This window comes from Patagioenas fasciata, chromosome 6 (assembly GCF_037038585.1).
Source record: "Patagioenas fasciata isolate bPatFas1 chromosome 6, bPatFas1.hap1, whole genome shotgun sequence".
Taxonomy (NCBI): domain Eukaryota; kingdom Metazoa; phylum Chordata; class Aves; order Columbiformes; family Columbidae; genus Patagioenas; species Patagioenas fasciata.
This window is the reverse complement of record NC_092525.1, coordinates 18644453-18668614: the sequence shown is the minus strand read 5'-3', so window position 1 is coordinate 18668614 and position 24162 is coordinate 18644453. Positions and strand designations below refer to the sequence as shown.

Sequence of the window (24162 nt, the reverse complement as noted above, 5' to 3'; positions counted from 1 at the left end):
TCCCGCCGGACTACAGCTCCCAGCATACCCCGCGCGGGGCCGTCGCCCGGCCCGACTCGCTCCGCCCGCGGCGCCCGCCGGGACCTGTAGTCCTGCGCCGTTCCCCCACGGCTGAAGCCTCGGGAGGCCGCTCCCGGGCCGGCTGCGCTGCGGAGCTCACCGGGCGGGTAAGCGGTAGCCTCACTTTCTTTTGGCTGCGGGAGGCTCCTCCGTCCCCTTTACGGAGGCCGCGGCGATGGCGCGAATAGGGAAGCGTTAACCGCCCCGCGCCGGCGGCGGCTCTGTGAGGGGTGAGCGAGGGGGTGACGCGGGGCGGGGGGAAGCGCAGCACGCAGCACGGCCCCGGCCGGGGGAGACGCCTCAGCGGTGGCGGTGAAGCGGCAGCCGCTGCCGAGTGTACCCGCAGGCGGTGTCCCGGGCCCGCCGGTGCGCTCCCGGCCCCCCGGTAGTGTGTGGCTTGGAGGGGCTCTCCCCGAGGCCCCTCCCGAGGTGTGCGTGTCCCGGGGGGTCTCCGGCCGCCCGCTGACAAAGCCGGTGTGAGGATACAAAGAGCCGGAGTAATGAGCGAGCTGAGAGGCGGCTGCTCCGCCAGCAGCTCTTGCTTGGCTTTAAATCCTGGATGGGTAAAATGTTCGGTCTTTGCTACAGGATTTTTTTATTTTTGTAAAGCTGTTTTTTTTTCTGTTTTTTCTTCACCTTTACAAAGCGTCGTTTCCAACTGTCTTAGTATGTGCTTATAACTGGAAAGGGCTAACTCCTTAAAAATGCCCTTTTGGTGTTATTTTCTGTCAGAGACTCCTGTATGGGGTTTTGTTGTCATTGCTACTCGCTCGGTTTCTTTTCAGGTGGAAAAACAGTGAAAGGGGCCTTCATTCTTAATTAATAAAGATAGACACATTTGGACTTAATTCATCTGTTTTGCTGCGGTCGGTTCATCAGGTTAGGTTGCTTTTCTGTTATTAATGAAAACAAACAAATCCTGTTGTCTGGGAGGTTTTTTTTCCATCATTATTAACAAACAGCCACCTCCTGCAATCGTCCCCCCAGGTGACGGGGGGTCCGAGAGGACAGGATTTCATTTTTCATTCAGAGCTGTGTCCTGTGCTCCACGAAGTGATGTTGTCCTGGTAATGTACATTCTGGAGAACTCCTTAAATGAGACAACTTCAGTATAAAACCATTAGCTTTAGATTTAATAACAGTGGCTGCGTTGTGCCCTTTGGGCTTGAATCTGTGTTCCTCGTGACCTTCTCCTGATGCCGTTCCATTAATTTCAGTGGAACTATTACTGATGCCTTCCTGCATTGATGGGAAGAGCCTGTGTTTTTCTAGTGGAGTAATACATGTGCCTTTGTGTTAGCATTTCTCTTGCAAGTCCTTTTCAAGTCTTTAGCATAATGTTAGGGAAGAAATATAACTAGATCAAAGAAAAATGTGCTGTGATGACCACTGTCTTTTAAATGAGCTTCTTTCTCATTTCAGTAATTTTACCTTCAGGCCCTTTTGGAACTGTAGAGTTTGTTTCATTTCAAATTTTAGCCAGAGGGAGCTTTTATAGGTGTTGGCTTTTAAAGCAACCATTGGGCTCTGCATAAATGACTGTTGCCAGTTCATCGTGTGAGGATATGCTGGACCAAACACACTTTCTGAAGTTGTTCATCTTAGCAGCTTTGCCAGCGAGAGTCAGTGATATGGGACTATGTGAAGTCTTGCCTTTTGTCTCCTAAGGAGAAAAAAAGAAAGGGGAACAAAAGGCAAGAAATTGAAACCCAACCTTAAATGGTCTTTCTCTTCCTTCCCCTCCCAAATCCCAGTTTAACACAAGGCTAATCCAGGTAGGGTTGTAGCCATTTGTTATTTTCACTGGCAAATAAATGTCAGTCTTTTTCTACATTTGTGAGCTTGCATTGCCTATTGTTCTGGCAAAAAGTTGTTGACAGACTTTTATGAAATAATACACTGGAACAACTGGAAAAAAAGCATTCTGGAGAAGGCTTGGTCAGCAGACCGGTGTTTTCCTTGCCCTGCCTACAGATCCCCAAACCAGTATAGCTGTGTGTGGACCTTCAGAGCTCTGAAGACATTGGCACCCCAACATCTTCACACTCTCTTCAATTGCACTATCAGTGGTCACGTTTTACTTACAATGTGCTCCCAGTGGAGAGAAGTAATGTGGTTTAGTCTTCATCCTGCTTTTGATCCCAATTCAATGGCGAATAACACCTGGAAAGGTAAATACAGTTCTAGATTCTCCTTTTAAAGTAAGGCGGGTACGTATAGCATCAGTGATGGTGCATTCTCCCAGTCCAAATTTATTCATTAAATCAGATAGTTCAATTTTGTTCACATTGTCATGTGATGTTATCAGAACTTGGCTAGAAATAGGTGAAGGTTGCAGTGCTGTACCACTATTGATCAATATTCGGTGTCCCACAGGAGCTCCTGCTGAAGCCGGAGCTCTTAATTTTTCAGCTATCTGTGCAAGGGTTTGGGCTGCAAAATATCACCAAGGAAACCTCCTGTATCAACTCTTCAAAGCAAACCATCAACAGAATGCAGCGAAGGAAGCTCTATTAATTAATAGCAAAGTTTCTTTTAGTAAGTGGTGCAGGTGGACTACAAAGGGAGTTCTGTCCAATTTTCTCGCATTTCCTAGAAAGACGTTTTAAAGGTATTATATATTCTTTCTGTATTATTACCAGCTTTGCTTACTTGGAACGTGAAATCCATCTTGCAGTTTAGAAAGGGTCAATAGAAGTGCATTCCCTCCCACCTCTCCGTTGCAAAATGTATAAGTGGTTTTTACAAAATTAGTCTGCACTGTAGTGATTTTTACCACAATTTTACCACTCTTGTGATACAGCTGGACTACTGTAGGTAACACGATCAAACCAGAAGAGCCTTTCTTGCACTGCAAGTGATAATCAGGAGAGATGTAAACACTGATTTTATGACAGTATTCTACTAATCTTTTGATGTTACCCCTGTAGCAAGTTAACTCCATACAAAATTATGTCACTGTTACTACACACCTTTTCAGTACTACACATTTTCTGCCTTGTACGTGTACAGCAAAACATCTTGCACATTGTCTTGCAATTCCTCCAATGCTTGTAAGCTTTGGCTTAGAAAATTCTTGATTAGAAATCTGAAACTAATGTTGTTTTTAAAATCAAGATTTGTTTATTGGTGCTCAGGACCTCTGATGTGGGAAAAATGTGCTTATTGCATTCTATTCAGCAGAAAAGAACAGCATCTATTCTATTTAGTGAGATGCACTGTAGCTCTTAATTTCTCTGCAAATTAGAATGAGTGTACTCACGTGCCAGCCCAGGTTACACACTCTAGATTAGTTTGTTGTGCAATAGAGAGCTGTTGGAGAACATTAGATTTTATTCAGCTTTGTATAGTAATTTTATTGGTGTATATTTGGAATTAAATGTTTTTATTACTTATTCATGGAACATGTGATTGCTTCTCAGTCCCCGATAGTGGAGGATTCTGCAAGTTTATTGGTGTTTCTGGTCATGTTAGGCTTAAGTACCTAAGTGGTGATACTATACCCTGTGTTCTCAGTGCCTATGGATATGTTTATATTTTTGTTTTTACAGTAGCGGAATTGAACGTCTTACAAGACAGCGATGGCTTTTTCTCTAGAATTTGAATATGGAGGCCACAGGGACAGATGAAGTAGAAAAGATAAAATCAAAGTTTATGTCTGCATGGCACAACATGAAATACAGTAAGTGAAACAGTGTATGGTAAGATCCTGTCTTGGCTACAATGAGTGGAATGTTTCTTGTTGACATGAATGGCATCATGATTCAGGAACTTAACTACTGCCTGGGGACATTGTCAAAACCTCAAACTGAATTCTGGCCCTTTGAATTTGTACACCATATTATACTGCCTTTTTTTGTGTCCAAACCCTGCAATTTAATTTTGTGATGAAGTATGCTTTATCAATCCCTCAGGAAGAGCAGGACTCCTGCATTTTCCCTGCTCAGATGTGACGCTTATTGTGTGTTACGACAGGAGTTGGAAACCTCACAGAATCAAACTATGCAGTAATGAATTCACAACAGAGACAAAGCAACTTGTGCTCAGCTTTAGCATTTCTGTATCCTAACAATTTCTGCGCAGCAGCACCATTGTATTAACATTCAAACATTCATATATGGGTAACATTGTTACTGTTAAACCAGAACTTTAATTGTGTTTTGTAGAACTATTACATCTTTTTGTTATTTATGCAAGCAAAACCCAGTTTAAGTACATTTTCTCTGTATTCCCCTTTCATGGGTTACCTTTGGCTACCATATACAATTAGACATTCCTTTTTGGAATAATTTAGTCACAAATTTGTAATTTTTTTTTTTTTTTCATCTATTTTAGGTTGGGTGTTGAAAACAAAAACTTATTTCAGTAGAAACTCTCCAGTCTTTCTGCTTGGAAAATGTTACCACTTCAAAACTGATGGTATGTACTTAGCACTTAACTCCTTCCAGTCTTATTCAGCAGGAGCTCTTTGGACATACTTTTAATCTTCAAGAAGGAACCTCATTACCAATTAAAAAAGTAAATAAAAAAGCTTAGAAAATACTAGTTTAAATGTCCCATACCAACACCCATGCGACCCATCCTAACCTGCTATATTCACATTTTACACTGAAGTCTTGTTCTTTCTGTAAATATTAGTGCTGTAATTTGCGCTTTACTTCATTGACCTATCAATTTGAGATTTTCTTTCTAAAAACTCCCAAATGAAATAACAACAATACCTGTACAAAGAGTCACTACACCAACATCTTTGTTATCGTTGTCCAGTATGCAGGTTTTTTAAGAATCTCTATTTGACCATTTACGTTTAGGTGAATTAAGCAGGTTTTTTTAACTTCTAGTAACGGAAGTGCCATACCAACTTAGCTTAAATTTATGCTTTGCCTTACAGAATCTGGTGAACTCTCTACAGATGGGTCCAATTTTGATAAAATCAACACGGAGATTTCAGGAAACGTTGAGGAGTTTCGTAAAGATTTTATTTCTAGAATATGGCTGACTTACAGAGAGGAATTTCCTCAGATCAAGGGGTCTGCATTAACAACCGACTGTGGTTGGGGTTGCACGCTGAGAACTGGTCAGATGCTGCTGGCTCAAGGTCTTATGCTTCATTTTCTTGGTAGAGGTAGGTTACAAGCAAAGATCTCTGTATTCGGTGTTCTGTAGAGAGTGTGACGGTCTTTGTGCAGCCCAAATCTGAAGTGCGAGCTGGTTGTGGTTCTGGACTGCGCGTTAATACTGTAATTGTTACTTTGCATCCACGCAGGGATCTAACTGTCCACTCTTCCGTTTCTGAAAAAGGGAATACCAAAGTGTGTCAAAGGAAGATACTGGAAACTCCACAGAAACTAACTGTGAAGTAAAATACCACAAAAATTCATGATCCCATACCTGGGTATTGTTATTATCTATGCAACTGTCCAATTCTATTGAATTTTGCACATTTCTTGAACTCAAGGTGTAGGAATGAGTTCCACAGCGCATAGCTGTGAGCTATGGCAAAAGTGATATTCTTTTATCAGTTTTAAAGTTGTACATTATTCAATTCTTCTAGTATTAATATATTGCGTTAATAGAAGGATTCTAATCTAACTTCAATACATCATTCTTTGTGTTGAAATTTGCACTCTTTCATTTCCTCTCTTCCCCCTCATGTACTTACAGAGGAACTTTCCTTTTTTTAACTCATTGTCTGTCTCAAAATGCTCTCTGTGTCACAGCTGTTTCAAAGAAGTAGCTTTAGGAGACTTGGAACACTTTCTGCTTTCCGAGGCCAAGCATGCATGTCCTCCCCATTCTTCCAAGCTGAGCCATGTCCTGCATAGAGGTATTTTTGGTTCTTGTAGTTAACCACCTTTTCTGTCTCTTCTCAATCCCTTTCATAACCCACGACATTGCTCCTGTCAATCAGTCCTGTCCTCTGTCACCAATGCTTGTCGTCAGAATAATCCAAGATATGGGCCTGAAGCCACCAAGGCATGTTAGTTGGAGAGAATACAGTGTATTGTTTACTCAGCCATTTGTTGGATCCCAGGAATACTTTCGTAGAAGATAGTTGTGAAAGCCCGTTCTGATAATACTTGGTACTTGCTGTGCAGATATGATGTCAGCTGTGAACATAGTCCCAAACAAGCTGCACCACAAAGTTGTCTTTCTTGGCAGTGTCATGACTGGCTTATTGAATGCTCATTTTGCTGGAGATGTTTAAGTCATAAAATGTACATTATCCCTTTCAACTGACTGCAGTCATCAAAATGTATGAAAATACTTCTGCTGAGAACACAAATCCCTTAAACATAACTTTTGTTATACATACATTTAAATAATTTTTTTAAAAAATCTGATCAGAAGAGACTACCCGTGAAGAGGAATGTGTAATGGCTCATTCTGAAGTAACCCCAAACGAGAAGGGTTTATATCTTCAACATTCATAGTTACAAAGCATTCCTTGCACTGTCCCCCATGCATCCTAATTTGGAAAGTGATTTGGTGATTTCAGAGTGCTAGCGTTTCTGTGGCAATCCAAATGCGCAGAAAAATGGAATGTGTATGGTCTTTCTGGACTGCTTTTCTCATCACCTAGTCATCTGACAGCTGGTGAATTATCTTTTGAAAAGCTTTTTATGAGGTCTGGGTAGCTTTTGAAACATATTTAAGTGTTTACATGAAGTTTTCCATCGCTGTTTACTCTTTTCCCAAAGATGTTTTCATTATAGTTTAATGGCATTGTTTCTGTTACAAAGCAAAACTCGACTGCAGTTACTAGCTGGAATACTTAATGCTTCCACGGCTACGTGGAATGTTCCAGGTATTGCTGAATGATGTTTTAAATGAGTTTTTATTTTAAATATTAAGGTACTGGTAAGTTCTACTTTGAAATGCCTGTGTTAAAGACACTGACTTAAATTTAGCAAGGCCTGTGGTGTTAGGCTGAGCCTATGCCTGGGTCTGCAGTGAAAAATTAACACGAGGTTTCACAAAGAGGTGGCAAGAGGCATTGATGCGGAGTGGTTGTCACACAAGAGCGGCTGACATGGATTATGGCCATTACCAGCAATACCTGTGACATTACTGGAGCCCTAAATTAGTTAGAATTAAAATACACTTGCCTCTGTGCTTCCTCTTTGTTTCTCAAGGACTCTTACATGGCTACTTCAGTACAAATTATGAAGAGGGCTGCAGTTCTTGCTCTCTGTCAGTATTAATTTGAACAGGTCCCTCTTGCTGCTGTCACGGGAGCGTTTGGAACCTCCCGGAGCTTCCCCAAATCTGGCTAACAGAGCAAAAGCATGCGTGGGGTTTGTGGGGTGTGTTCCTTCCTTGCATGCAGCAGCCTTTCCCTTGCCCTCCAAGCTGTTGGGTGCAGACATTCAGGGTGTGTTGTTTGCTGTGATCCAGAGGTTTTCTTGAATGCTCTGTGTTGCAAGTAGTTATTTGAACTCGTGGGAGAGACTTTGAGTCATCTGACAAGGGAGCATTGCTGCTTTCTAGATGTGCAGAACCATCACGCTGTAACACGAACGCTGCGTGTAGGATGCATTGTCAGAGAAACCTTTAGAAATGCAGACTGTAGATACTGTGCTGAATAATATTTAAACAAATTTGTCTTGTAGTCTGGGTAAATAATTCACAAATTTCACAAATTCACTTTTCTATTTTCCTGCTGATCTGCTTTGACATTTTGCCAGGAAGAACAGTTTGTTTTTACATGAATAAAATTCCTCAGGTTTGCCTATTAAGAACAAAAACCAAACAAAACAAAAACAAAACAACACAACAAACAAACAAAGAAAAACAAAACAAAAACAGAAAAAAAAAAACAAACACAAGAATTAAAAAGCTTCTGAAACTTGTTGTTTGACATGGGTAAAACTTTTTAGATGGTACTTACTACGGAACTTTTGTATTTTTTAATATATAAAATAGTTCTAACCTGTGCTTTGTAATCAGGTCTATCTTGTATATCTCAATTGATTGCAATTGTGGAGTCTGACCTACTATCTCAGCCTAAATCGCTAACAAATGTACTGTTGGTAGTATTTTGTTTCACCTGTCATTCAGCAGAAAATAAAAGCAGGTCACACTCTACTTGAATTCTTTGTTTACATTTTAACACTGACATCTGCATCTCAGCATGTAAAGTACCTACTACTGGTTTGAGGAACATCAGGGAGAAAGGGATGTGCTTTGCAAAATATACCAAGAAGTTACAATTAAGGCTAATATGCCTCTTAAAATTTCTTGCTGCAGCCTGGGTCTGGCCAGATGCGTTGGACATCGACAGTTCAGATTCTGAATCGTGGACAGCCCATACCGTGAAAAAGCTGACGGCATCATTCGAGGCGTCGCTTACAGCAGAAAGAGAACCCAAGATCCTGTCAAATCATCATCGGGGAACACTGAAGAGAAACTGGGATGAGGGTGAGAGGAGAAATGAAGTTTATCACAGAAAAATAATTTCTTGGTTTGGCGACTCTCCACTGACAGCTTTTGGGTTACATCAACTAATAGAATATGGAAAGAAGTCTGGAAAAATTGCTGGAGATTGGTATGGGCCCGCAGTCGTTGCACACATTTTAAGGTAAAAATACCATTTTCTTTGTTGTTACCGTGCCTCAGACATTACAGGAGAAGCATTTCAAAGCATCATGAGGTTACTTCAGCTTAATTGAGCATCTAACTGTTCATTATTGGCTTTGTAAAATGTCCGTGTTAGTAGCAATTCTAGAGATTTTTCCTGATTTCCTGTACTTTGGGCAGTAGGACTCCCAAGTATCTCTCCCAAACCTGGGGTTTTAAGTAGAACTGCATTTAATGAAATGTTCTAAAAACTAACCACTCTTTCAACCTTGGAACATGCATAACATTATAGATTTTTTTTTTTTTTCACTGTAACCTGGGGGCTGTAATGTACTGATAGTGTAATGAAATGTCAGAGCTAAAATTGATGTTTTCAGCATTTCTTTGCACATATCAAATTCTTGTGAAACTGTAAATGTATGGGACTATTAATATTATAATTATATCACAGTAAAAGTAAAGGGTCTGTGACATTCAGTGCGGTTAAAAAAAAGAGTCGAAAGTCAAATTTCTCCATATTATGTGCCTTTATATGAGATTTCTTTGAATATTAGCAAGTTTTGGGTTGGTTTGGATTTTTTTATGCTTATGTTCTTAGTAAATTCCAGTTTACCGATAAACTGAATGACTAATAAGTCATTTAAGGAGCAGAAGCCAAAGTTCATACATTTATCTACATACACATCAATAGAAGAATTTGATACTTGGTATAGAAGTTTATTAATCTAAAGTGAATCTGTACTGAAGTAACCAGCTGTGCATGTGTGCACATGTGCAAATGCACAGAGTGACGTGAGAGGTTATTTATGTGTTGTTTTCTATTTTTTTCTGATGATAGGAATTTTCAGAATTCTTTTTGCTTGCTTTAAATTGCAGTAGCCCCTTTAGCTAAGGGGAGTGGGGTGGGATTTGGTCCAGAATTCCATTCAACACAAACCTGCTGGTGATTTCCAGCACTGCAAAGGTTTCCTTTCCAAGATGTCCTTTCTCTCCTACAGCAGCACTAACAATGTATAGCTCTCATAACTTGAGAATGACTGTATTAAACTATTCCTCAAAATATATTGTGAAATAAAGGGATAGTGACCATTTAATGCAAGTGTGTGGTGAAGTCAAAGGCTAATCTTCTATTTTGAACAGTTTTATTTCTTCACAAATGTTGTCCTTGACTGATGATCATGCTTCAGTCTATCGACATGCATTTTCTTTTTAGTCTTTAGGTCCATTAGTCTTACTCTTTTGAGGATAGCCTAATACTGACATTATCTTTTTCAAAGTTTTGGTGAAGCCTTACAGCTTTTTATGTGCTAGCCTTTATTTCCATAGACATGAGGTGCTAATCTGTGCCTAGTTACATCAACTGAGGTCAACTAAAGAGATCTATCAAGTTGAAAATAATATTTTTATCAGCAAATTTAGTTTTTATTACCCCAAAAGAGTTATAAACAGAAAGAAATTAGGTAGTGAATATGAATTTCATTGTAAGCTGATGTGTTTCTTTGGGCTTTTTTTTTGTGGTTTTCATTATTTCTTGTAAGTAGCCAATCATTGTCATCTTTGCTTCAGAAAAATGTTGCCATGTATGATGAATCTTGGTAGCCAGTGTTTAAAATAACAAACCAACCCCCCCACATCTGTATTTATCAGGAATTAAAGGTGTCTTGAATGAAATGAAACAACACAAAAAACACAACCAAAACCGCAACCCCTCCCTGCCCCCCGCAAAAAATAACAACAAACCATTAAAATGAACCTCTTTCTAAAAATCAAATTATTTATGTTTCCTTACTGTTAATTTCTTTAAAATCAGAGAGGAGTTTAATAGTTTTGTGTTTGTACTTAGAAAAGCTGTTGAAGAAGCAAGAGACCCTGAGCTACAAGGAGTAACTGTCTATGTTGCTCAGGATTGTACAGGTAAATGTGATTCTGTCTTTCTTTTGCAAATATTTTAGATGCTTCTTACACCTTTCAGTAAGCACTTACCAATAGAGCTCTAATGGATAAAAATAACTCAGAAATGGCTCCGCATAATTGACATCATGTAGACAAAGGGATTCTTGATGTATGCAGATGTTTGTTCTGTTGGAGAATCAGGCATCACAATTTGAAACTTCATACATCACTTGTTTGGTATCTTACAGTTGAATTCCACATCCAGCAGGATAACTTTTTCTTATCTGCCTGTTGTAACTTTCTATTTTGTATTTAAGAACTTCCCTATCTTATTAAAAAAACAAACAAACAATGAAAATAAATTCAGTTCAGTTAGAGTAGATTTGTTAGTTACATTTTTATGTGTCTTTTGCATCACAGGATTCTCTTTTACGCATTTTTCTAGAGGAAATAAAACCACTGCCCCAGTCTCTCAGAATAGTAAGAAGTCATTTTTATTTCGAGTTCAGAGCTATGAGCAGGACAGTGAACCAGAGTCAGCGTGACCTTTCTTCTGCTCCAACGTGGTATTTTAAATAATCAATAACAGGCAGAGGAGCTTAGAGCTCTGCATGTTCAAGAGCAGAAAACGATGACAATGTAAACAAAATGTGTGCTGTAACTTTACACTAAGGTCTATAGTCTTTCAAATCTAAGCACAATGTATTAATTTGGTAGCTGTGTTCAGATGCTGGAAATTTTGGTTATGTTGTAACCCATCTCTGGATAGGAAAGATGAGACCGACATCCCTGGTATTTGATCAAACTGGTTTTAAAGAGATATTATTTAATCCTACGCTACAAACCAGTTTCACCTGACTTAAAATGACAGTGGAAACTTTAAAAATGCTATTAATTTTTTTGTTTTTTGTTCTGGTGATGATTTTTCACATCTCTCTTGGTTTGGAAGGCCTAAGCAGTAATACCACATTAAGTCTTTTAACTCGTTTTCAGTGACTGTGTTGTATGAACTTTAGACAACAAACTTGAGTATTTATTAAATAATTTGTCTTTTTTTTTTCCTTTAACATATAGATGTTTCTGTTAGTTACAGGCTTTCAAGTTTTAAATTACTCCTTTTAGAAGTTTTTATCAAGTGAATAAATATTTCTTGGTTTTCTACTAACCTACCCTTCTGCATTTTCCTGACAATGTAGCTTATCTCAGCAGCAGCACATGACAAAATATTGCTGAAAATAAGGAGGAATACCACTGTTTTCATGAGTCACTCAAGAGTTACATTTCAGGAGGACAGTAATATTTGGAAGGACTGTAGTTTTAGTTTGTCAAACCAAGTGATCACATGTTGCAGGTGTGTCTTTGCAAAAGCCAGCGGTTATATTTTAAATATTAATATTTTCGTGTGTCTCCTTTCAGTCTATAGTTCAGATGTTATTGACAGACAGTGCTCTTTTATGGATTCTGGAGAAACAGACACAAAAGCTGTAATTATATTAGTTCCCGTGAGACTTGGTGGTGAGAGAACAAACATGGACTACTTAGAGTTTGTAAAGGTATGAAATAAGAGTTCAATCATTTTTCAAATTGTAGCACTAGGTGATATGAAAAGCGACTTCATGATGGTAATTTTCTACCTATTAAATGTGTGGTAGTGATTTTACAGTTGAAGGTTGTAAAGTTTGACTTTACAGATTTTAAATTTCCCTATTACAAGATCAGACATAATTGCAGAGCACATGATGTCCCGTGGTAAAGCAGCGATAACTGTCCTGCTCCTAAAGTAGCTGCCTGAAAAGACATTAATGCAGTGGCTCAAATTACAAATGGTAATTCACTTACATATGCTATTAGAGTTGTCCTGTATTAAGTATCAGTCAGCATTTTAAAATATAAATATACCAAATTTCTTATTCTGTTTCTTATTTTCTTAAATGTCAGATGGTTTAAGGTTGTTGCTTGTATGTTCTTCCCATCTTCTTTTGCCTTTTTCTTCCCCTTAAGAGAAGGCTTAGAATTTTTTGATATCTTTAGTCGCTGCTTGAAGTGTTTTTTCACTATGGGGACATTAGGATGAATATTTCTAAGGATGGCGATGGAGGAGTTGGAAGCACTGAACACAAATAAAAACAAACTGGGAAAAAAGTAAAACTCAAGAAGAAAGCAGAGGGGAGGAAGGTCTGTGCTGTCTTCTTTTTTCAGCTGAGCTTCTGCTCAGGGTGCTCATGCCTGAGGATCTACGGAAACCCTGGCCTGGAGCACAAGAAAACTTTTGTTAGGGAAGAGATTGTTCTCAGCCCTGCTGCTTTATTGTTTTCCATGCTGCTGGTTTTCTGTCTTTAAATTCTTGGTTTAATTTTTAAAATACCACAACTGAGTAGCATGTACAAAATTTGAGAGTCTGTTGCTTTGGTTTTTTGTGACTGTGTCTTCTCTGTAAAATTTTAGGAAATATGTTTGCTTTTTAATGGCACGGAAAGACAGAGTAATGAAGCCTTTTATTTTAGTAATGAACTAATAAATTGTTTTTCTCTCCTGATTTTTTTCCTTGTATTTTCAGAGAGTTAGTTTTGGAAAGGTTTTGTTATTTTCTGATTAATTCTGACAACATAACTAAGATAAGCCTGTAGTTGCAGACCTGATCTACAGCAACCTTATTTTATTTTCAATATTAGCTGAAAAAAAAAGCCTTTGAATTGGTCATGTCCAGGAAAACACACAGTGCCGGGGTGATTTCTGCCGCTCATTTATGACGCCTGGTGCTGCCTTTTGCAGCCTGTTCTAAGGGAAACTGTGATAAGAAGGATTTCAATTGCAGATATTAGTCACTCCAGGCTCTATCTTGAGTGTTCACAAGAAGTGACTAAATTTCTTGGGGTCTGGATTTAAGTTAAAAATGCAGATTTTAGAATGTAGTACAAGAGGTAATTTCTACAAAGTATTTTATATTTATGGATGAAAATGGATAAATTTTTTATAATTCACTTTTACAAGAAAATTCCCAGAGATTAACCAGTTATTCATTACTCTAAGTAGCTTTGCTCCCTTTCGGTTTCACTGGCAGAGGACAAGTCCTCCTTTGCTGTTTCAGCCTTTGCCTCTGATGTGCCTCAATGTTCTGGAATGCTCAACCATGGAGAAGCACTTTCTAAAAAGGCCTTCTCATTCGTATTTTAAATAAGCAGCATTTTCTCTTAACCTGCAGAAACCAGTCTTCTGGATTGGTGTCCCAGTTTGGGCCAGCATCCACATTTTGGGACCCAACACTCGTCTAGTGCCACAAGAAAACTATTGTGATTTATAGACATGTCAAGGCTGTTCAGTTTTCAGAGTATTTAATAGTCTTTGGCTCCAACTGCATTACAACAGGTGGGCTCAGCTTTCCAAAGTGCTCAGTGCTGGCAAAATTCAGCTCCCGCTGGAGCTGGTGGGGTAACTAATGGAGAACTGTGTTAAGGGAAGGCTGAATACTCACCAAAATCTTCTGTTAAGAAACAGGACCTCATGAAAGCAAGAACAGTAGAAATAGGTTGAAGGGGGAGAAGGAGGAACGTCCTCCTTGCATTCTTCATCCCCTTGCTAAGTAATTCTTCCAACAGAGGCATGAACAAGGTTGATTTTTTTTTTTTGTGGTGTCCTTGTCTGGGATGCATCCTGACCCTGTAAGGGACACAGGAATTTCAGTCCATCCTACTACTGAAATGTTCTCACCTTGGCAAAATTCCCTGTGAACAGGTAAATCCTTGTCTCCAGCCCTAGAAGATATATCCATAAAATCAACATTTTAATATGCAATGATAGACCCACTAGGTTTGTGTGCTAACATGGACATGGGGATTACAGAACCCAACTCTTACAATTGGAATGACCAGGAATACACTGGCAGCACTGGTGGGACTGTGGCCCATGTCCCAACTCTCCCTGTCCTTGGTGGCCCCAGCTTTGCAGGGGCTGGAGCAGTGGATTTTGTCCTTCACACATCCAGGCTGAAAAGATTCCTGTATTTCACACCATGTCCCTCTTAACTCTCGCTGGGTGGATTTGCAACATCTCTTTCTCCAAGTTGCCACGCGCTGATGGCTCCGATCCTTCTATCCTCCCAGTCAAAATCCAGTAAGATTTATGGGGTTGTCCATTGTGTGTCACTTTCTTCTCCCATATTTTGAGCTGCTGTTTTTAGAGCTGTAATTACTCTTGCTTCAACTGGCATTTCTGCCCGTGATGTAAAAGTTCTTACTCTAGACAGACTTTTACATTTGAATGCAAAGAGAAGAGAGCCCCCCAGGCCACAGAATGTATTATAAATGTATGTGAACTCTGTAAATCTGAATACTTCTCTAGCTTTTGAATAAGCAACCTGTACTCAACTTGTATGACACTACGTTTTGTCTCCTCCCTGAAAACACTACTGCTGGTTGTCTCAGTGTATGAGCATCACATAACAAGGGAGGACTTTGTCTGAAATATCTGGTGGTATGTTATCCCTTTGGTCAGTTGTAAGCTTCTGAAAATTGAGTCAAGCCCCAGAAAATCACTAAGTTAGTCTCAAAAAAATATAAATATATACATTTGCCTAAATAGTAAAGAAAAAGCAAATATTTTAATTCAGTTTAATACTCTCCTAATTATTTAATGTTCTGCTTTATAGGGAATTTTAAGCCTTGAGTATTGTGTTGGTATTATTGGTGGCAAACCCAAGCAGTCATATTACTTTGCTGGATTTCAAGGTTAGTGTTTTAATATGTTATGTCTCTTCAATATTTTTCTTTAAGAGTTAGGAAGTTAATATTGAACCAGTGGGAAATCGCATGATTAAAATAGCAAAATGAGTACCTTATTAATTCATCATATCTACTCAAGTCCAGTCATTTGTCATTTACCCCGTATAGTAATTGGATTCTGTAAAATGTACACTTAATTTCCATTGTTGCATAAACAAGGCATAATTTATCTGTTTCGCCAAACTTCAGGAGCCTTTGCTGTTACTATCTGGCAGTTCTTATTTACGTATTTACTTTTTACTGGTTTAAGTGGTGTTAGTCGATGCTGAAATGACAAGCAATATATTCTCCCTGTCAGGATAAAGTAGCATGATACATTTTTCATATGCAAACTCCAGAATATAATTGTGTGTTTGTAAAAGTAATTTTATCACCAAAAATTAAATGACAGTCTCATCACTTTATAAAAATTCTGCTTATACAAGCATATTTGATTATGCAAAAGTTAATCTGTCCTGCAAAAACCTGTGCTTCAGTCAATGAAGATCAGCCTGGCAAGCACTTACTTGCTGGCTTTTTTTTTTTTCAGCTGTTCTGCATAGAAATTGGATTGTAAGCAGTGTAATAATAAGGTGTTTTTTGAATTACTTGTCTTCTGTTTTGTCCTTGTAGATGACAGTTTGATTTACATGGATCCTCATTACTGCCAATCTTTTGTAGATGTCAGCATAAAGGATTTCCCTCTTGAGGTAGTGTGGATATAGACCTGGCACTGTTTGCTTCCCATATGAATCAAACACTAATTATTTAGAGATGTTCTAGCTAACTGCATCTTTATGGTTTTACAGTTACATGTTATTTATCAGAGTTCTGCCCTTCTTTATAGGCCTATAATCAACAAAAATGGCCAGAGTTTAAAAAATCAATGTGAGATTTTAATTTTTACTTCATTAATCTTTGTGTGTTTCTTTATAATGATAAGAAAACCTCAAAAAGATATGATCACTTCAGTAGTCTTCCATCAAATAAAACAGACAACGTTTGGAGGTCTTAACCAAATCCAAATAAATCTGATTTTTGTTAGTTTGTCCTTTTGGTCATTTTGTATTTTATTTTAAATTCAAGTTGCAATCAACATCATGGAGAGTATTGCTGTAGTATTCAATAGCAGGAGTCAGTTGTCAGTTTGGAACCAGAGTTCCTGTAGGTTTATCTGCTGATGTTTTTATTCAGGAATTTGTAATATTTCTATATTGAAGTAGGTGGGTATCATTTTAAATGTAACTTCTGCTCCTAACAACTTTGCGGGTCACTTTTTTAGCTTCATACAAGTGGAAATTTTTGAGGCTTATCGGTGAGGTTTGTGGTTGATCAGATGAATTTTATTCAGGTCTTCAGAACTGTTTATTTTAATTTTTTTTATTATTATTTTTAATGAAGCTATCTTTATGGAATAGCGGTTTCCAAGAAACCGACAGGTCTGAAATGTCCATGCTGCATTTGTTCTTTATTCCCCCCTATTCCTTTCTGGGAGCATCTGGATGCAGCGTGTTAATCTTTTCAGGCTACATCTAGGTCTTAAATATCATGCGTGGGGGTTTTTTGTGGGTTTTGTTGTTGTTGTTTTGTTTTGTTTTTTTACAATAGTGTTTTCCCTTTTCTTTAACCTCTTGCCAAATAACTTGCACTGAAAATAGACAGAGCTAGAGGAGGCTATTAAAGAACTCAATTTACAAGTACCATGGGAAAACATTCTCAGCTGCAGAAGTGTGTATTCAATAGCCACAGTACTCACAGGAGAAGTTCTCTGTGCCATCCAGACAAATTCTCCTTCCCGATCTTGTGTCCAACTTCCACATGAACTTCCAGCCTCCCTGGAGCAACTCTACACTCTGTGGAAATTCTCTGGCTGTATCCCTGGCTTAGGACACCATCAACTGCTCCAGGACAGGGGTTAGTGGTAGTGGTTCCTCGTGCCACTGTGTTCTGAGCAGTCAAATGCTCCTAAAGATGGAAACACAGCTTCAGAGAAAACATATCACCTGTAAAAAAGGAAGAGGAATATGTATTTATCTCTGCCACCTCTGAAATACTAGTTATTTAATGTGGAATTCTTTAAGTAAGTCCTGTAAACAGTGGAAGTCACGCCTGCAGAACCAAGTAGGTGATTTTAATTGACTGTTGACACTTGGAATGTGATTCAGTGGTGTGGAATGAATCCTCATGGCTTCTGGTTTGTGTAGCAACCAAGAGTTAACTTACACTGAGAGCACTGGAGAGAACTGCAATGGGCCTGTCCTTAGGAAAAGAAAGATCCATTAACATACCCTGAGGTGCATCACAATATCTTAATCAAAATACCATCAAATAGTATTTAGGAAAAGTGCTTATACGTACATACATATATGCGTGTGTGTATATATATATATATATATATATGAAAGGAGTTGTACAGGGCTAATGTTAAATCTTAGGGCTGACTTAAAGCAAACACTCCATATTTTTCAGTATTTATGTTTAACAATATGCTTTAATTAGCATGACGTAATATAGAAGATTCTCTGGAAAATGAGAGGGTTCTGAATTTTAAAAAGGAACATAGCAAAATATATCAGAAAATATCCTAAGAAACTTCAGTTCTTTTTAGAGATGCCTTTAGCTTTACCCTGGTAAGATATTTGGAAGAAACGCTGGTGAGTCCCAGCTCTATCGATTCGTGTTGTGGCAGCAGCCAAAGATTATACCTGGGATCCTTGCTGCTTTTATGCTAATAACTGTAGTAAAACACTGTGCCTTTTCTGAAGATTTTACAGTTTAATTGGGTAAGGCAGATGAAAGGTGGGAAGGGCACAGAGATGCAGAGCTGAAGTGACTCCCTTAAGGTCACACTGTAGCTCAGTAGCCAGGCTAAAAAAATACACATTTTTTGGTTTCTGTTCCCATGACTAATCCTCCAGATTGTGCTGCAGGCTGGTATTAATATGAATTTCCAAATAATAATAAGGTTTAAAAATGTATTTTGAAAGTACGCTAGCTGCCAGCTTGGCTTGATCACATCCTAATGCTTTTCTACAGACGGAAAATGTATTGCAGTTTAATGCTTAGTGCATTTAATAGTATTATATCTTTGTCCAGAAATGTCAAAAGTAAACAGAAATTGCTTTCTTAGTGTGGATAGTTGCTTGTTAGATTTATCTGTAGGGAGTATTTTCAAAATTGACAAATTGTCCAGAATAAGTTGGAAATCAATCCACTTTGTATTGGCTTCCAGAATCCATTTGTTTGCAGGAGCAGAAAAAAAGAAAAAGCTGCTCTTTGTTGTACAGCGATTTGTGTAGCGGTAAAGACGACTGCCCTGAGCAGCGCAATGGGGCTGCTGAGATGTGGTATGAAAGGCAGGATCCAGGTTATGTGTTTGATGACTCAAGAATGAATATTCAAAATACAATTTCTGCATATAAAATTTGAACAGAATTAGGAGAAAAAAACAGTGACTAAAATCAATCTTGTACAAATATTACTTCTCATCTTTGCTTATATTTTTTAGCAGAGGTGTAAGAGAAATACTTCTCAGGTTTGTAATCACAAGTAAAGAATAATATACTTCAGTATGTAAAACTATTACACAGACGGATACTCTCAGATTAGGTAGGTAGTGCTGTCGTCTGCTGTACGCTGACTTCTGATTGGCAAAAAAAAAAAAGATAAAACAGGTTTCTAATATCCAGCCTGCTTGATGTCACCTGTCGGGATTGCTGTTGCTACAGTCAAACTAGATTGCAGGAGGGAACTCACTGGTGTTGGTAACAACTCGCCTGTGTTGCTCCATCCTGGTGTAGCTGTTGTGTGAGTAGCTGTCCTGGTGCTGAGCTGTGTGCGGCCTCCGCGTACATGGGAAAGGAAACGGCGCAGAACGTTCCCTGGGGAATGTCGATCGCTGGGGGAAGTTCATGAAAAACAAATCCGTGTTTCAGTGCAGCGAGGTCTCAGTTGCGGTGCGGTGCAGATGCAGTGTTAGCATTGGTTACCAAGCGGTTATAGTGGGATTGTGAATGATTTAATAGAGGTGGTCCTGCGTGTTAGGAGCAGAATAAAAAGGATCACCTTTCAGAGACTGCCTGCGGTGATGAAATAATTCCAGTTATGAGACACTGAGCTTCACCCAAACTATAGTTCCTGCATTACCACGGTAGATAGCATACACTTCTTTTCTCTCAAAATGTGAATCACAAGTGTGAGGAAAGGTTTTTGTATTTGTTTGTTTGTTCTTTTACCACAGCTCCTGATAGTTCACAGCACTGTCAGCATCATCTGTCATGAGAAGACATTTCACATTAGGAAAAGAGCATTTATAAAGCAGAGCATGTTGTTTGTGAGGTTTTTCCTACTTGTGGATTATTGTAATGTGGTTTTGCTGTTGTGTTTGTTGTGGGTTTTTAACCTGAAGGAAAATGCATGAGGTTGGTTTATTCTGTTGTGTCTTTTTATAGAGGCTGGGGGAGGAGAAGGGGCAGTGGGCGGTGGTAGTAAAGCAGTAATTGTAAGATAGTGCAAAAGCTGTTACAAATTCAATTTGCAGGAGAGCATTCACCTCCTCTGCCTTGGGAATATTCATAAAGTAGCGCTCAGCAGCAAACCTTTGACAGATTTCGAACTAACGTGGTGCTGCGTGCAAGTTGTGGGAATACCGAATAAACAGCAGGAGGTTTTATACATGTGGAACAGAATGGGATTGCTTGAATGCTGGGGGAGGCTGGAAGATAGAACTTCAAAAGAGTTTTAATTCAAGGGATACAATTGTATGTTAAAGCCGGGGTGGGGGAAGTGCATTGGTCTGTACCATTCTCAAACTTAACCATGTATTTAATGTTTTTTAATCTTGAAACTTGCAGTCATTCCACTGTCCTTCTCCCAAAAAGATGTCATTCAAAAAAATGGATCCGAGCTGCACAATAGGATTTTATTGTAGAACTGTGCAGGACTTTGAGAAGGCTTCTGAAGAAATAACCAAGGTAGGTGTGGAAGTTACCAAATGGATTCCTCAGCCGAACAGCGTGTGTGCTGCGGGCGGATAAAGGCAGAGAATCAGCTCTGCCCTTCTACGCAGACATCGTTCTCTTCTCGGTATTCATTGCTGCTCTGATAACCGTTCATCCCATCCCGTTTCAGCAGTAGGTGGATCGCGGGAGAGCGCGGGTTGCGCTGGCGAGGCGATGAGGAGGGTGGGATGGAGGGCCGGGCTGGCGCTGGCAGCCCCGCGAGGTGGCACTCGTGAAATGGGAATGTGCCTGCGCTGGGACAGCCCTGCCGGGCGCAGAACGCACAGCCCGACGCAGGGATGGCTTTCCTTTTCTAAATGGACATATTTGATCAAGCCAAAATTGTCTATTTCTTGTTAGTGTAAGTGCTCTTTCTGATGGCGTTTAAATATAAAGCACTGTGTTTACAAGGGGGGAACAAAGCATTGCCCAGCAAATCCTTCCACTTCAAAAACCCTGGCATAGGGTCATTTAGGTCCAAATGTAATTGATTTTTTTCCCTTGGTTATTACAGCATGTGAGTGTATGAAATACAGTGTTATTACTATGTTTGTATTAGCAAATAACTGTGTTTTGTCATTTTAAAAAAATAGTCCATGAAAGGATGCAGCAGCAGCAGCAGGTCACAGTATTAATGTTCTAACCACAGCAGTTACTACAACAGTGCAAAGAATGAATGTTTGTAGAGCATTTTGAATGCCCTGTTAAGTGGTATTAGTATTATAGCCAAAAAGACATGTTTACACTTCATACAATAGAAACTTTAGTAGATATTCATTTATGCTGAAGTTTTTTCTTTGATTCTTACACAGAGAGGTAGAAAATAGATTTAAAGAAGTAGAAGTTCTTAAGCAACCGATATATCAAAAGTTTAAATAGCGAAGTTTCTATTCTTTTTTGTTTTCCTATCCTATCAGGTATAAGAAAGAAGGTAATAACATGGTAAAAATTATCTAATTACAAAATCAACTGCATTAAAAGTTCTCTCTTTTTCTTCATTCTTTTCAAGTTTGGGATTAAGTACATTTCTTTTTTTGAACATAAGTTGTAAAAATACGCAAGGCTGATCCAAGCTATTATCCTGGCATTTTAGATAGGAGTTCTTTAATATTAGTGATATTATTTTATATAAATATATTTCAGGCACAGTACGTTTGAAAATAGAGGAAAGTTTATATACAACTACAATTGAGAAACATTCTAAGATCTTTCAGTCCTTCACCTTTGTTTTTCCCTGCTTTTCCATTATTTTTCCCTTTATTTGCAATTTGAGTGCAATCACTTTTTAAAGCACAGTAGACTCTCAGTGTGCCCTGTGTAGACTAAAAAATTCAGGTTCTCGCTGCTTTTATGGGCAATAAGAAGTGGGAGAAAAGATTCAGGTTTTACTACTTGAGGATACACCTGATGAGCCATATATTCAGTGACAGAGAAATTAGGGAACTGAAATCAAGGGCCCAAATGGAGCAACTGGTGAAACTCCATCCAAATCACATTCACATTAATCTTTGTTTCTGTACTCGCTAGTTACGCAGCTATTAGTAGTTTGATAATACCTGGAATTAAATAGCTGATTGGCTTATTTACATAGGTGTATGTGTTTAAACTTTTCATAAAAACATTGATTATTGTCCATGCTGATCCTACAATAACAATATTGCCCTGAGATGCTTAGTTGCTACAGAATTCATACCTGCGCTAGAGGAGAGTGCTTTGGTCATTCATTATTTTGTAGAGTTGTTTTATATTTCTCCAAGAGCTCCAGCTGCACTGAAACCAACAGCACATGGAGCTGATCAGGATGGAAGAAGATGCAGAGTTAGGCATAAAATTAGCAGCTACCTGAAAAAGAAATGGAAATAGATGTTTAACGGGATGTTTAGATTGTGCAATGCTTTTGTTTCAATGCAATGATACTAAAAATAAAACCTGTATTTTTTTACTTTGCAGTCATCATCAGATACATACCACTACTTACTGTATTTTTTCATTTCCAATTAACATTTGTCTGTGTTTTACATTGTAGATGCTGAAATCTTCATCTAAGGAGAAATATCCCTTGTTTACTTTTGTGAAGGGTCATTCTAGAGACTATGACTTTGCTTCCAGTCCACTCCATGAAGAAAATGACCTTTTCTCTGAGGATGAAAAAAAAAGATTAAAAAGATTCAGTACAGAGGAGTTTGTCTTGCTTTAAGGACATTTTCCACCAGATTATTGGCAGCTGTCCAGAACACTTGCCTTTTAAAAAAATAATAATACATGTATGTGTCCTCTTCCCCCAAAAAGGCAAGCTTGGGCTGAAATTGGTCTATTTTCATAAAGATGATAATGTTTTATATGTTAATAGTCTTTAAAATGTCATTTATAACATCCTTACTAATTATTTTTGTTCATTCCTAGTTGGATGAGTTTAATGTCACATTGTGGTAGCGAAGATAAGATAGTTTAGAGCCAGGTGTGCTAAATGTCCCTGCATCCTGGCCTTGCCCTCTTCAAATGCCCAGCTAGTCCCTGAAGCCTGATTGTGACCCTGATGTCCCATCAGTCCAGGACAAATCCTGAGCAGTGGCTGCAAGAAACACATGGGTTTTATATCATGGACACATCTCCATGAGGCTTTGAGACCATGTTGTTTCTGTTTAGAAGCAAAATTGGAGTTCTGGAGTCATGTGGGAAGGGTAGAGCTCTAACCTGTCTTTCTACGTAAGCCCAAATAATGGTTAGCACTGTAATGGTGACACAGAGCCCGAGCAGCGCAGAAAGGTAAGTTTGATCTGTCAGGAATAATTGTCACTTGCAATACTGATATAATTATATAGGCTGGATTGTGAGTTAAGATACTATTTAGTGGTATGATTTTATAATGGTTTCTCATTAAGCTTGCTTTGGAGCCCTAATATGAAAGGTGAAGATAAAGTATTACCTTTTCCCACAGTTTTTAAAGGTTATACTATTAATATTAACTGCAACCAATCAAAGCAGCTAAAGACAATTATTAGAGGAGAACAGTGTTTGTTTCCTGATTCAACTACTATAATCTTGAGGCTTCTCTCCTGTTAGTGCAGCTTTTAAATCAAAGTAAATGGGGGGTGGATGTTAAAAATTTTGGGCTGTGATTTATTTTTATTTTCTTTTTTGATACATGTTATTACTGTACAAATGATTACTTGATGGTGTGTGTTCTCAGATTGCAAGCTAATGTACATAAATTCATGTTTTAACAAAGTAAATGCTATATTTAAAGTAAGTATTAACACTGCTTGGAAAATAAAAAAGGTGTGAAAACATTAAATGCATGTGCCTTTTATATTAATATTAGATCCTCTAAGAGTGAATATAATCCTGCATCTAAAACAATATTGTAAGGTGTGAATACTCTGTTTATTTGCAATAAAGGCAAATTTTATTGTTGTGTTATAAACCAAATGTTAACCTATTCTAAGTGCTGTTCAGGCACAGAAGGCACAAATGTTGTCGATCCAAATAATAAGCACCACGTGTATTCATTAAAGCACCTTTTTCCCTTTTATGAGAAAGAAGTGACTAATAGATTGGTTTCAGGCAGAACTAGATCAGGTACGTAAATGTGTCAGGGCTGGAGTGTGCATTTGCATGTATTAATTGAGTTAATATTCCAAAAAGCCAAAATGAGATTGTGTTCCCTTGTTTTGAGGGAAAAAAAGAAACAAAACCCCACATCATTTGTCTAAATTAGTAACTTCTGCACTGCCGAATCCTACTAATAACTGCCATAATATTACTTTTAGATGCTGCATGTATGCAAGGATGTTTGGCTTGATCTTAATATTTTTCATTAATAGCCCAGAAGAGGGAGTAAACAACATGTTTATAGAATTTAGATGTCAAAA

The 24162-nt window shown here is 38.5% G+C and overlaps 1 protein-coding gene across 3 annotated transcripts; it reads left to right on the top strand.

Annotated features, from left to right (window-relative positions):
* Positions 1-23585, top strand: ATG4C (autophagy related 4C cysteine peptidase). 3 transcript variants are annotated; one of them, XM_065842006.2, is made up of 12 exons: positions 5-167; positions 2035-2231; positions 3612-3742; positions 4396-4479; positions 4952-5185; positions 8311-8641; positions 10484-10554; positions 11950-12086; positions 15179-15257; positions 15924-16000; positions 20144-20263; positions 22317-23585. In XM_065842006.2, the coding sequence occupies exons 3-12, from the start codon at positions 3667-3669 to the stop codon at positions 22485-22487; spliced, it is 1380 nt and encodes a 459-aa protein (XP_065698078.2). In that variant the 5' UTR covers positions 5-167; positions 2035-2231; positions 3612-3666; the 3' UTR covers positions 22488-23585. The 3 variants fall into 3 exon arrangements, with proteins under 3 accessions (XP_071666186.1, XP_065698078.2, XP_065698077.2); XM_071810085.1 differs by lacking the exons at positions 2035-2231; positions 22317-23585 and adding an exon at positions 19531-19711 and having other exon boundaries at positions 1-167; positions 20144-20204; XM_065842005.2 differs by lacking the exon at positions 2035-2231 and having other exon boundaries at positions 6-167.
* Positions 23586-24162: the final 577 nt, after the last annotated feature.